Source organism: Salvelinus namaycush, chromosome 7 (genome assembly GCF_016432855.1).
Source record: "Salvelinus namaycush isolate Seneca chromosome 7, SaNama_1.0, whole genome shotgun sequence".
Lineage (NCBI taxonomy): Eukaryota > Metazoa > Chordata > Actinopteri > Salmoniformes > Salmonidae > Salvelinus > Salvelinus namaycush.
The window spans coordinates 12,968,294-12,982,779 of NC_052313.1; the positions used below are offsets into that span (position 1 = coordinate 12,968,294).

At 41.3% G+C, this 14,486-nt stretch overlaps 2 protein-coding genes across 2 annotated transcripts in view; one reads left to right on the forward strand and one right to left on the reverse strand.

Annotated features, from left to right (window-relative positions):
* Window positions 1-307: 307 nt before the first annotated feature.
* LOC120050982 (mitochondrial fission regulator 1-like) lies at window positions 308-12,799 on the forward strand. Its single transcript, XM_038997539.1, has 9 exons — window positions 308-383; window positions 1,314-1,414; window positions 7,456-7,557; window positions 8,982-9,124; window positions 9,306-9,544; window positions 9,986-10,223; window positions 10,343-10,538; window positions 10,906-10,968; window positions 11,066-12,799. Exons 2-9 carry the CDS (start codon window positions 1,379-1,381, stop codon window positions 11,111-11,113), a joined length of 1,065 nt encoding a protein of 354 aa, XP_038853467.1. The 5' UTR covers window positions 308-383; window positions 1,314-1,378; the 3' UTR covers window positions 11,114-12,799.
* Window positions 12,596-14,486, reverse strand: part of LOC120050984 (high affinity cAMP-specific 3',5'-cyclic phosphodiesterase 7A-like) — a 29,633-nt gene continuing 27,742 nt past the window's right edge. Inside the window, exon 12 of the mRNA XM_038997546.1 lies at window positions 12,596-14,380. Within this exon, the coding sequence (XP_038853474.1) occupies window positions 14,061-14,380 (320 nt within the window). The 3' untranslated portion in view covers window positions 12,596-14,060. The remainder of the gene's footprint in view (window positions 14,381-14,486) is intronic.

Below are 14,486 nucleotides of genomic sequence, written 5' to 3' on the forward strand. Positions count from 1 at the left end.
TAAACTACTGACAATTAATTAATGTTACTTGACATTTCACAACTGTCCACGTTATGCAAGACTTGCTACATTAACGGTGTACAACGAATGACAAAGCCGGTGGGTCCGCCTCCTTTCTGACAATACTGCAGGTGGTCAGTTGATGGTCTGCTATTCATTATAATCAACCAATAACATTCTCATAAAGTTATTGTACACGCCCAACCTAAACGATTCCTCAATGTCCATTGGTTTATTAAAAAAATTATACCAACCCATTCGTCAAGAAAAAAACATTTTCCCGCCTACTCACTTTGCCAGGATTAAGCTGATTTGAAAGTGAACATTTAGGGTTGTTTGAGGTGAACAGAAAGCTGTTATTGGACGTTGTCGTAAGGACACTAGTACGTTTTTATTTGATCAAATTCGATCTACGAACGTAGCTATGATTTTGCCTTTGCTGCTGTTAAAAACCCAGTGAGCCTTTGTTTGATTCGTTAACCAACTGTACACCACTGAACACTCAACGCCTTGGTTAGGAAGAAGTTTCGCTAGCTACTGCTAGTTAGTTTAGCTGGTAGCTAATTTAGCTAACTAACACGTTATAGGTATCCAAACCATTCACTATGCTTGCTTACATATGGAAATAGAGGTTTATGGCAAGATACTTAACCTAACTACTATAAGTTGTTTGTCACGCAATATATATTCACAGAAAATAAAAAAACAGTTACTGTCTTTCGTCCCTCACTAGTTAAGTTACTTCAGACAGTTTAGGATTTACGTTAGCTATTTACACGCAGCAACTTGCTAACGTTAGCCAGGGAGGCTGGCAAGTTGTCTGTCTACACACAATAACTAGCTACAGTCTGCACTGGTCGATATGCAATGATGTTTAGAGTACATTATTGCATGTCAGCCGTTGCAGACAAGCAGTAGCCACACAAGAATATGAACTGTCAAATCAACATTTTCATTTATTCTCAGCCAGGGGGCCTTTTGAGAGCTTTAAGCCAGGGGGTCCTAAAAAAGCAGGTATAAAACTTGTCATCACTATTATGAATACAAAGAGAAGTTAAAGTGATGGCTAGGATAAGATAAAATGAACAAATTAAAAATAACTGGAGGAAGGCAAAAATCTATCACATGGGAAAACCTTTGACTGTAATGACGGCTTGAGTCTCTGTCTAATGATCTGTGAGGGTCAGTACTCTTAAGAATATGGAACGGACTCTAACCCTGACCTGTGTTTTCTCCACATATTGCTGCCTTGGTGTTGTTGCTCAAACTAACTACAGGTATTTCCCTGTTTTGTCTTCCTCTTGTTTCCCCAGACTACCTCAGAAGATGCTTTTTTGTGGACTACTCTACAACTGCCTCTCTGAAACGCATCGATAGAATGAGTCAAGACAATACAAGGATAGAAAAGAACCTGGTATGTGCTTTAAAAAAAATAGACCCCTGTCATGGTTAGGGGGTGACCACACCGGCGGTCATGAAGGCAGTCAAATTCCATGTGAGCGTTTAGTCATGGTAATTAGGTTTCTCCAAGCTCTGATGCTGGTCATTAGTAGCCTACTGAACTTGCTAACTGCCTGGTACTCAGCACTCTATTGTCCCTCTAATCACTCTTGACATCAATGCAAATGTATTTGAAAATCTAATCAAACACTTCATGAGAGCTCATGTTGTGCAACATTTCGATAGGCTATACAATTGTGTGAGGAAACCGAGTGATGGCCTCAATTAAAAAGAGGAGGCTCCCATCAGCTTTCTATAGGCTAGCCCTACTATATTTATTTCTAAAGTTTTCTAATATTAAGCACATTGCTTATATTTACAATAGGAGTATAGCCTACCTGGCTGGCATGAAAATGAAACCACAGGAAAAGCGTCCTCCATTCACTATTTAAGTGCATAGATGACATGTATTTTTTTCTCCCCCTGCCCCTGTTTTGAGACAGGTGCATGATAATGGTCCATTCTAAATCAGAACTAATTTCACACATATATTGTTTAGTTTATGTAAAGACGAGATTAAATCAAGAATAGTCTGATGGGTGACAATATTAGCCTATCACTTATGAATTATATATTATCACTTGTGAATGATGTCCAGCATAAAAAAATATTTAAAAAATTTTTTTTTACTTTTCATAGTCGTACACCTCATGTAGCCTAACCCTTAGGCCTATATGTTTTGATAAGGTTTGTATCACAAATAAAGTGGCCAAATAACGTATTAAAATGATGCACATTAATCCACTTTACAAAGAGTGTAGAGCCTAACTGGCATACATAAACAGCGTGTGAGTTTCAAGTTTGGGGAAGATCATTTAACTTCTTGACGCACGGATCCCTTTAGCGGGATCATTTTCATCAACAACCGCTGAATTGCAGAGCGCCAAATTTAAATAAAAAAATTCAAAAAATATTTATATTCATGAAATCACAAGTGCAATATAGCAAAACACAGCTTAGTTTGTTGTTAATCCACCTGTCGTGTCAGATTTTGAAAATATGCTTTACAGCGAAAGCAATCCAAGCGCTTGTGTGAGTTTATCGATCACTAGACAAAACATTACAAACACCTAGCAGCAATGTAGATTGGTCTGTTCACACCCTGAGGAAGCCATAGGAAAAGGAATCTGGTTGATATCCCTTTAAATGAAGGAAAGGCAGGCAATGGAACAGGGATTTTTCAAAATAAAAGGCACTCCCGGGTTGGATTTCCTCAGGTTTTTGCCTGCAAAATCAGTTCTGTTATACCCACAGACAATATTTTGACAGTTTTGGAAACTTTAGAGTGTTTTCTATCCTAATCTGATCTGTCAATTATATGCATATTCTAGCATCTGGGCCTGAGAAATAGGAAGCTTACATTGGGAATGTTATTTTTTCCAAACATAAATATTCATTTAACTTCTTGACGCACGGATCCCTTTAGCGGGATCATTTTCATCAACAACCGCTGAATTGCAGAGCGCCAAATTTAAATAAAAAAATTCAAAAAATATTTATATTCATGAAATCACAAGTGTAATATAGCAAAACACAGCTTAGTTTGTTGTTAATCCACCTGTCGTGTCAGATTTTGAAAATATGCTTTACAGCGAAAGCAATCCAAGCGCTTGTGTGAGTTTATCGATCACTAGACAAAACATTACAAACACCTAGCAGCAATGTAGATTGGTCACGAAAGTCAGAAAAGCAATCAAATTAATCGCTTACCTTTGATCTTCGGATGTTTGCACTCACGAGACTCCCAGTTACACAATAAATGTTCCTTTTGTTCAATAAATATTATTTTTATATCCAAAAACCTCCATTTGGTTGGTGCATTATGTTCAGAAATCAACAGGCTCAAGCGGTCATGAAGGGCAGACGAAAATTCCAAATAGTATCCGTAAAGTTCATAGAAACATGTCAAACGTTTTTAACGTTTGGTTGTTTTTAACATGAATAATCGATAATATTTCAACCGGACGGTAAACTATTCAATAAAAGAGATAAAGAAAATGTTGAGCTACAACTTTCGCGCGCATGAACTAATCGAAGGACATTCAGCTATCCACTGACGCGTTTTGATAAATCTTGCTCATTTATCAGAATAAAAGCTTGAAACTATGTCTAAAGACTGTTCACACCCTGAGGAAGCCATAGGAAAAGGAATCTGGTTGATATCCCTTTAAATGAAGGAAAGGCAGGCAATGGAACAGGGATTTTTCAAAATAAAAGGCACTCCCGGGTTGGATTTCCTCAGGTTTTTGCCTGCAAAATCAGTTCTGTTATACTCACAGACAATATTTTGACAGTTTTGGAAACTTTAGAGTGTTTTCTATCCTAATCTGATCTGTCAATTATATGCATATTCTAGCATCTGGGCCTGAGAAATAGGAAGCTTACATTGGGAATGTTATTTTTTCCAAACATAAATATTCTGCCCCCTAGCTTCAAGAGGTTTTAAACAATAAGAATGCACCTTTATGGGTCTCCTCAGTGGCGCAGTGGTCTAAGGCACTGCATCGCTAGAGGCGTTACTACAGACCCGGGTTCATTTCCCTGGCGGTGCCACAACCGGCCGTGGCTGGGAGTCCCATAGGACGGTGCACAATTGGGTTAGGGGAGGGTTTGACTGGTGGGCCTTTACTTGGCATATCCTGCTCTAGAGACTCCTTGTGGCATGCCGGTTAGGCAGGTCATGTTTCGTAGGACGCATGACTCCACCTTCGCCTCCCCCGAGCCCGTTGGGGGATTGCAGCGATGAGACGAGAGAAACAATTTGGGGGGGAAACTAAATGCACCTTTTATAATAAAAACATTACATGTATGTATTACATGTTTGCGGTCACTTTTGATAATGGTGTTTTACGCTAATGGAACATTTGCGCTTATAGCCTACTACCGTGTGCGCATTGCTGCGCTTATAATGCGAAGAAATAGCCTAATGGTTTAACAACATTTTTAAGCTTAACGTCAGCCACATTGCATACATTTTTTTTTTAATGCTAGTGGTTGTATTCATTTGGGCTCTATTGCATCCCACAACTGTCCCAGACTATGTTTGGAATATTTATCTCTCGCACAGAATAGAGTAGGTCAATATTTGTACTACGGGGTATAGTAGATTGACATTGGATAGTGCTTTTGCTGTTCGTTAGGCCTACTCATCTTGTTGGCTGACGAAACAAATGTGGACAGTTCTTCCAATATCTTCAATATGCACCTTAGGAATTGGATAAGGACGCGTGCAGTTACAGCCACTCAAAGGGGATGCCGCCATGAAATTCAAGCTATTATCAAGTGCTTGTCAAATTGTGAATGAGAGACTGATGTAGTGTGTACAGCCTGCGCAAAAAACAAAGCAGAGCTCATGCTTTTCAAGTGACTTTCTTCAAATCATAATTAGTCGCTTCATGCAGCCTTGCAATGTATTAAAAATCAAAACGTATAGCCCAATGTTTGTAGAACAAATAAAGTTACAGTAATAACTCTAAATTAAGCCTATAGGAATACCTGTTTCTTTGTTAACTGCTCAACACAGAATAGCCGAATGTGCACACTCCCTCAAATCGATTGGAGAAAATATCCTTTCTATTTTCTTCAGCTTAGTTCCATTGTATTCTCCATACTAGAAAATAATTCCATGGATTTCTAATTAATTCGTGTCTACTAAAGGAACTAGTGTAGCCCACAGCCATTTGGCATAGCCAGATCAGGACCCGAGCATAAGGATAACTCAAGAGTATGCTATTCTGTTCTTCTGAAATAGACAACATTTTCTTCATATCATGCTTCTTTAGACTTGCCTAAAATAAATAATGGATTTATTGTGATAGTGTAGGCTATATTATATGGATTTATTACTTTTTAAAATTGTAGATATTCCAAAGGTCTGCATCAGTGGCTTGTAGGCCGTGTGTGGAAGCCAGGAGATGCTAAATGCATTTGTTAATTAACGGTCACCATCTGAGGAAATGGTGACTATCACCATCTGAGGAAATTTCGTGACCGCCACAGCCCTATCGTGGTCAGACCAGATATCTGTCATCTCAACTGTCACCGATCAGACTTTTTAGCGTTTTTTTTATTTTTACAGTATACTCATAAGCAGCGCGGGGCTGAAGACAAAGTTAAAGCTTCTTGAGATCAACATTTAGCAGATGCTTTTATCCAAACCGACTTAGTCATGCGTGTATACAGTTGAAGTCGGAAGTTTACGTACACCTTAGCCAAATACATTTAAACTCAGTTTTTCACAATTCCTGACATTTAATCCTAGTAAAAAATGCCATGTCTTAGGTCAGTTAGGATCTCCACTTTATTTTAAGAATGTGAAATGTCAGAATAATAGTAGAGTGATTTATTTCAGCTTTTATTTCTTTCTTCACATTCCCAGTGGGTCAGAAGTTTATACACACTCAATTAGTATTTGGTAGCATTGCCTTTAAATTGTTTAACTTGGGTCAAACGTTTCTGGTAGCCTTCCACAAGCTTCCCACAATAAGTCGGGTGAATTTTGTCCCATTCCTCCTGACAGAGCTGGTGTAACTGAGTCAGGTTTGTAGGCCTCCTTGCTCGCACACGCTTTTTCAATTCTGCCCACAAATGTTCTATGGGATTGAGGTCAGGGCTTTGTGATGGCCACTCCAATACCTTGACTTTGTTGTCCTTAAGCCATTTTACCACAACTTTGGAAGTATCCTTGGGGTCATTGTCCATTTGGAAGACCCATTTGCGACCAAGCTTTAACTTCCTGACTGATGTCTTGAGATGTTGCTTCAATATATCCACATAATTTTCTGTCTTCATGATGCCATCTATTTTGTGAAGTGCACCAGTCCCTCCTGCAGCAAAGCACCAACATGATGCTACCACCCCCGTGCTTCACGGTTGGGATGGTGTTCTTCGGCTTGCAAGCCTCCCCCTTTTTCCTCCAAACATAATGATGGTCATTATGGACAAACGGTTCTATTTTTGTTTCATCAGACCAGAGGACATTTCTCCAAAAAGTACGATCTTTGTCCCCATGTGCAGTTGCAAACCGTAGTCTGGCTTTTTTATGGCGGTTTTGGAGCAGTGGCTTCTTCCTTGCTGAGCGGCCTTTCAGGTTATGTCGATATAGGACTCGTTTTATTGTGGATATTAATACTTTGTACCTGTTTCCTCCAGTATCTTCACAAGGTCCTTTGCTGTTGTTCTGGGATTGATTTGCACTTTTTGCACCAAACTACGTTCATCTCTAGGAGACAGAATGCGTCTCCATCCTGAGCGGTATGACTGCTGCGTGGTCCCATGGTGTTTATACTTGTGTACTATTGTTTGTACAGATGAATGTGGTACCTTCAGGCATTTGGAAATAGCTCCCAAGGCTGAACCAGACTTGTGGGGGTCTACACATTTCTTTTCTTCTGAGGTCTTGGTTGATTTCTTTTGATTTTCCCATGATATCAAACAGAGGCACTGTGTTTGAAGGTAGGCCTTGAAATACATCCACAGGTACACCTCCAATTGACTCAAATTATGTCAATTGGCCTATCAAAAGTTTCTAAAGCCATGACATAATTTTATGGAATTTTCCAAGCTGTTTAAAGGCACAGTCAACTTAGTGTATGTAAACTTCTAACCCACTGGAATTGTGATGCAGTGAAATAATCTGTCTGTAAACAATTATTTGAAAAATTACTTGTGTCATGCACAAAGTCGATGTCCTAACCGACTTGTCAAAACTATAGTTTGTTAACAAGAAATGTGTGGAGTGGTTGAATAACGAGTTTTAATGACTCCAACCTAAGTGTATGTAAACTTCCGACTTCAACTGTATATGTTATTTGTGGATCACTAAAGTCTCCACGTTGTACATCTTGTCCTCATGGCTCTTTCACTATACTGTCTTTAAGGCATGATTTAATAGTGACGTACCCATTATCTTGGTTCTAGTACGTAACCATAAGCCTATGTGTTCATTTTTGGCAGGACTTTGGCTTTTCAGGCAAGGCGTATGGGTCCTCGAGGAGTATTGTGAGAAGAATAGCCACCAATCTTCCCCTTAAACCATGCCCCAGGGTCCATTTTCAGGTAAGACTGTATCTGCGACAGAGAAGGCAGGCATACTATGTCGGAAGTCTCCATGATCTATGACATGTTATAGAACTAAAAGTGATTGATAATATTCTTTGTAGACTGTCTGCTGCCATACTTTGACAGAGTATGATCTGTGTGTGACATTGTTTCAATATCTATCACTTTGTCAGCGCTTGCTACATTGACTATCTGTCCTCTGCCTTTCTCTGTTCTCTCTCTCCAAGCCTTGTGCTCAAGTGTCATGTTTTCTTAGCGTTCTGGCCTGATGTATTCTGATCTAATGGTCAAGTCACTTTCATCAAGTGTTTTCCCTGCTTGTTCATCTGTTTTGATGCTCCAACTCTAAACAGAATGGAAAACATGACCCTACGTGCTGATTGTTTGGGATTATTAGTAGGACTGGGACGATGCCAGTATCGCGATACTCGTTAGTGTCATGGCAAAAGAAATGAAACACAAAGCAGATTTAACTTCTTTAAAAAAACAGCCCTAATGTTGGAAACATCAATATGTTGTCATTCAGAGTCCTATTTATTTTCCAAGTTATAGTACACTATTTTACATTCAGAAGGTTTTTAAAGGACCAAAGAGTTTTTTTGTTTTTGCCTTTTGTTCCAATTTGGTGAAAACATATTACGGGGCCTTTTGAATGTTTAGATTGAACAGAAGTCTGTTTTTTTTTGTTTTTTTTGCATTAGTCACAGGAACAGTTCTGTGTTTTTAAAGTTTATTTAGGTAGTCATGTTAGTTCCCTGTTCTCAGTCTGTAGATTCAGTTTGTGTCTTTTCAACACTGTTTTCTCTCTCCCTCTCTTTAGCTGTCCTTCCTTTCTGGGAGGAATGCATTATGTCTGCTTTAGGTCAGTTCACCTGGAAACCTGTAACAGTAACCTTGTGCTGCTGACACATTTCTGGTAGCATACATGCAAAGGTCCTCTTATTAGAACTGTCCCTTGAAATGTATCCACTGTCCTTATTTCTTCTGTTTTCTTATCTTTCCTATGCTGAGTTTTTAGAGACAGCATAAGAATCTGCTTTGGCAGGCTATTGATAGACAGCATAAGAATCTGCCTTGACAGGCTATTGATAGACAGCATAAGAATCTGCCTTGACAGGCTATTGATAGACAGCATAAGAATCTGCCTTGACAGGCTATTGATAGACAGCATAAGGATCGGCCTTGTTGCCGTCTTGTACCCTGCATGGTCTCTGTTTTTTGTTGTCAACCAAAGCCAATCAAATGTCTGTCAGAATGCATTTCCAAGTAGTGTGAATACAGTTTGAGTCATAAGATGAGAATAGCACACGTGTGGCTAAACAGGACCCTGTTTTTGTTGAGTTTTAGTTGTTGACCCAATCCTCTGGTATGTAAGGAGAATGTTTTGGTGTATTGTTTAATATGGCTGCCCTGTGTCTCAGCTCAATCCTTACACTGAAGGTGGTAGTGTCCTGAACAGTGCTGGGAGACAGAATGGACTGGTTGCCTCTTTGGCTGATGTCGTCTGGATCGACAGGGAAGAGGAGGAAGATGAAAATGACTGGTTTGGATTTGGTAGACCGAGGTAAGAAGAGGAGAGTGGGCCGTGGAACGGCCACACTTTCTCAAGCTGTGATGCTGTCCTTAGAAAGCTACTGTTTATTGACCCATACACTGCTCATTAGGCAGTTCCTTTGCTCATGTGTTAACTATAACATCTTCCCCTCTTCTAATATGGTGCTTGTTTACCATTGGTCCCATTCCAGGTCAGAAGCACCGTCAGGGCTCATGTTCCGTTCTCACCCACCTCAGCCCAAACAACAACCTTTGCCCAGACGTAGATCATTACCCAGCCTGCACCAGGCCGAGCCAGAGCCCCAGGGTCAAACCCGCAGCAACGATGAGGCCATTCAGAAGATCAGTGCTCTGGAGACGGAGCTGGCCAAACTCAGAGCCCAGATCGCACAGATAGTACTGACCCAAGAGCAGAACGCACAGACACCAGGTATGGAACAGAGAACCCCGGAACACGCACGCACGCACGCACGCACACACACACACACACACACACACACACACTAAAGGTTAAAGAAGAATCTTCAAAACAAACACACAAAGTTCAAACAACTCATAGTGGTCTAAGGCACTGCATCTCAGTGCTAGAGGTGTCACTACAGACCCTATTTAGATTCCAGGCTGTTTCACAACCTGCCGTGATTGGGCGGCGCACAATTGCCCCAGTGTCGTTGGGGTTTGGCCGGGGTAGGCCGTCATTGTAAATAAGAATTTGTTCTTAACTGACTTGCCTAGTTAAATCAAATTTGCTGGGTAAGATACAGTACTTCGACATTTTCCTCTAATGACCTATCTGCCTAAAGATGGAAGCTTTTCATGGCATAATTGTCTAAGCTATACATGTCTCACCAAGTTCTCTCCTTCACCTCAGCCCCAGGTGGTCCTCCTGCCCCGGGTCGCCCTGCACCACCCTGCGCCCCTCCCCCTCCTCCACCCCCACTCATGGGATTCCAGCGGAGCTTCTCAGTCATTGGCCTCATCCAGGAGCGCCGTGGGAAGAAGACAGACGGACAGACACTGCTGGACCAGGGGCCCAAGCAGGCAGAGGTCCCCAACATGCTGGATGTGCTTAAAGACATCTGCAAAGTCAAGCTGCGCCCCGCTAAGAGGTGGGCACCATGTTCGTCTGACTACATTAGAAGATGAGCACAACTGTTTTACTAACTGAAAACTTGACTAATTTCCAGCTAAAACAGATTTTCCTTACTTCCTGTGTATTATTGTCCAGCCGGCAGGAGGAGAGCCAAGCCAAGCCTAGTGAGCCCACAGATGCTGCGTCTCTCATCGCTAATGCCTTGAAGCGCAAGTTTGCCCATCGCTATCGCCACAACAGCAATGAGGACAAGGAGTTTGACTTCCCAGCCTCTGAACTGAAACCTTTCTGTTCTGAATTCCCCAAGACCGACAAAGTAGAGGTTCCCCTGGTAAGAGCAACACTGATACTACATTAGTCAATCAATCAATCAAGTTTATTTTATATAGCCCTTCGTACATCAGCTAATATCTCGAAGTGCTGTACAGAAACCCAGCCTAAAACCCCAAACAGCAAGCAATCCAGGTGTAGAAGCACGGTGGCTAGGAAAAACTCCCTAGAAAGGCCAAAACCTAGGAAGAAACCTAGAGAGGAACCAGGCTATGAGGGGTGGCCAGTCTATTAGTCTATTACATCAACCATGAATCCCCAGTTTGGACCTTATAGTTTCAAACTACACTGTGTAAAACCTTAGATCTGTGTATTTCTGGCTATTGTGTGTCTGGGTTGTCATTTGCTTAACTTTCTCTGGCCTCTAGGTAAGGCAGTACCGGTTGAAAACCCCAGCCCCTGTAGTGAAACTACACCCAGAGACACCCTTGGTAAGAGAAGTGCAAGCATGACTAAAATCTTAGATTTTATATTTGATGTGAGTTTGGAAACCAATTTGCTCCTGTCTCTCTTTTACCTGACATGTAGTTTGGGCAGCACATGTTGAAATCTACTGGCCAGAGAAAGCTCCTCTGAGCACCCACAGAGATGGTTTGAGTTCTGGACCTCCAGACACCCATGGACACTTAAGTGCCTTATCAACCTGTTTGTCACCGGTCTCTGTGGATGGCCATGTTGTTTCTGACTAGATATGCAATCAATCTGCTCTCCATTCCTACTCACCAACAGTATTGCCTCAGTCTTCAGTTCTTGCACTTTGATAACATACCGTATGTAATATATATTTGTTTCATTTAAATGTCTTATTTTTGTTTTGAAGTCTTCGATCTTAAATTAGGACGGTCTAAGATTGGTTGTCAGATTTTCGTACCACAACTAAATTCCAATGACATTCACCAGTGTTGTGTTCTGGATATAGTCTAACACTACAAAATCCTAACATTCCTCTCAACTGACAACTGTTAATAACTACATGTATTGAAGGGAATTTATGGGATTGAACTGTTTCTAAATGCACAGTGACAAAGGCTTATCCATGCCCTTTTCAAGGCAGTTTTATTTATTTTTGCCTCACTGGGTCTTTGCTGTCTACTTCTTACTAGGGATAGAGATGTATGCAGAGAAGAGGGATCATTTTTGTTAATTGCATCCTAGTCAGTTAAATGTCAAGTTGTAGTTGCTACCAATTATCAAAGCGTCCATGGTTGATTTAATTGTATTTCATCTTAGACTGGATCGCTTTGAGTTGTACTGGGACCAGTTCTGTACCTCACTAAGCAGAGTGGACCAAACTTACACTAATCTACCAGTCATTTTATTCATTACTGGGCAGGAGGATGGTTTTATTAGTTCCAATCGGTGTGTATTCCAGATCCATGACAAGCCTATTTTCATCCTGAGGTAATCTACTCCCTCTTTTTAAACCACAATATGAAAACATTTAAGGGAAACATGTTAGTTTCATACCATAACCAGTTCCACTGATGGGAAACAATTGAAGACATTGGCCAGTTTATTTCAGTGACATACTAAGCTTTGAACCTTTGCATGGTGGGAGTATGGACAACTGTCAGTAATACTTGATTTAAAACCCTAACTCAAACATGGGGAAATGTCATCCACATTTGACAAACTTAGAATCAAATTTATGAATGAAACTCTGGATGTGTGTGCATGAAATGTTATTTTCCAAATCTCATCAAAGATACATTTCAGGTAAATAGGAACTGTTTGCACATTTATAGTAATCTGCACAAGCAGAGACCTTGAGTGGTTGAACAATGACCGAGGGCTCTTAAATCAATCGCTGAAGTGTTACAGAAATGTGAAAGGTAATTTCCAAATGAGTTGACATGCAGCGTTTACCGTGAATGCAGTCGCTGCTAACATGGGAGCCTTGCCTTTCAGTCTACATTGTTGATCCCTGAAGCTCCTTTGGTTTATGTCCTCAGTTCCACATGATGTAGAACAGAGTTGCCTGTCTATTCATTACATGTTGAGTATCTCACTCAATACAGCCCTGTTTATGACTCCGAACACTGAAGTTCAATTGGATCATTGAAATTTGTCAACTGTTTTTATTAATCAAAAACTGCAACAGGCATGTATCAAAAGGTCAATACAGCAAAGCCTTAACAAAATGGTTTGATACTGAAGTCATCTTCCCAAAATGGCTGTTGCAAAAAAATTGTAAACAGTTTAACAGTCTTACAGCGAAATGACAAATCAGCTAAAATAAAAAGCACCCGTTATTGTTCAAAACATCTGTGCCGTCTGTACAGAATCAGAAAACCACCTAAATTAGATGGAATGTTTCCATAAAAAAAAGGATTGAGTTTACTCACAAAAGGCAAAGGGGATCAGAGAGTGCAAGCATACGATGCACTTAATGAGTAGAAGAAGCTGGTTTGGTCACTTAGCGTAGTTTGTGCATAGTTAAGGCATCGGTAGAGCAGTCCTCTAGGTTGCATGTGGCTATGATTGTCTCTAATCAGAGAGTCCCATTCAGTAGACGTAAACATGTTTACCAGGTAGCTAAACTACTACAGTCCAACCTATACCTCGGGATAGAGATTGGCAAAACCCTGAGCGAGTTGCATTGTGATGGAGTTTAGATGCGTGTGAAATGGTCCAGAGTGACAGAGATCGAGGTCACCCATGCTCTACAGTCTGAGTCCACAATAATGCTTTTTCATATTGGTTCCATTCTACAATACCATTGCATTCTAGAATACCATTCTTTCAGAACAGAAACGGTGTCCAACATTTCAGTCTTTTGGGAGTGCAAGGAGAAGAGGAATACAATGGAGCACAGGTGGTGTTTTCTTTATGGCATCTGGTGACTGTCCGTCTGTCAGACAGAGGCTTTGTGCTCGACTTCAGCAGTGGGGCGACAGTTCAAACGCTAATGTTTCTTCACATCTGTGCTTAGAAGGCATATCGCGGAACCGAAATGATTAATTTCGATGTGACAACAAAGACATCTGTAAACAGTCTTCGTTAGAGGCAGCAAAAGGACTGGGCTTGTCACTTTTTTCACGAGGAAGAAGATTCATTATAAAAACACACACCATGTCATTTCTGTGCAGTCTTTAGAGAGCCTCTTCTCAATACTCAATGACCTTCAAAGCATCCTGTAGAACTTGGTTTGAAAATGGCACTTCAACTAGAAAAGTGTATTCTTCAGTTACTGTCATTCCCTTAGATTCACTTTGCCACCAAAATAGTGTCAAATTAGTAAGGCCAAAACTAGAGGACAAATAAATAAAACAAGCTAATAAAAATAACAAATACAGCAGTAGCCAAATGAGGTATCTAGGTGTTTCTCCATGTCAAGGAAAGGAATTAAAAATTAAATAAAATCAGTGGTTTGTCAAAGACGGGACGCAACAGCAACACAAACTTATGGTTCAGGTGGGGGGGTGGGGTTTGAAGTCCACACCCTGCCCCTCCCACCTGTCCCACCCAGTGTGTGGTGAGGCCAGGGGTTAAGGGTCGGGGTTGTAAGGGCAAACGTGGAACGTCAGGACTCTTTGCTTCCCTGAGGTATTTCTTTGGAGTTGGTTGCTCCCGTGGCTGTGGCTGTTGCCGTGGTGATGGCTGTGGGTTCCGCAGCAGAGGCAGACTCTGGTTCTGACTCGGTGACGGCAGGCGTTGGCATGGTGACGGAGGCAGGGCTGCTAGGTTCCAGCTCTTCGGGGCTCGACGGCCGCTCCTGCTGTACTAACCCACCCCAGCTGGCCTTGTTCAGCCCCAGGTGGCCCAGCATGGTCTGGGACAGACGCGTGTCAGAGAACCGACCCCACTCGGCAAACAGAGGCTCCACCACATACGTCATGAAGCCTGGGGAAGGGAAGACGGAGACACACACAGGGTTCGAAAGGCAGGCCTAATAGAGCTTCTGGTTCTATCAATGGAATGTAGCTAGTACTTACCTAGATATCATAAC

Bases quoted from the DNA above. Each gene is read 5' to 3' on its own strand.
- LOC120050982 (XM_038997539.1), top strand. From the start codon at position 1,379: ATGAGTCAAGACAATACAAGGATAGAAAAGAACCTG. The intron at 7,558-8,981 runs GTAAGACTGTAT...CCTGTGTCTCAG, and splicing joins GCCCCAGGGTCCATTTTCAG to CTCAATCCTTACACTGAAGG. The intron at 10,969-11,065 runs GTAAGAGAAGTG...CCTGACATGTAG, and splicing joins TACACCCAGAGACACCCTTG to TTTGGGCAGCACATGTTGAA.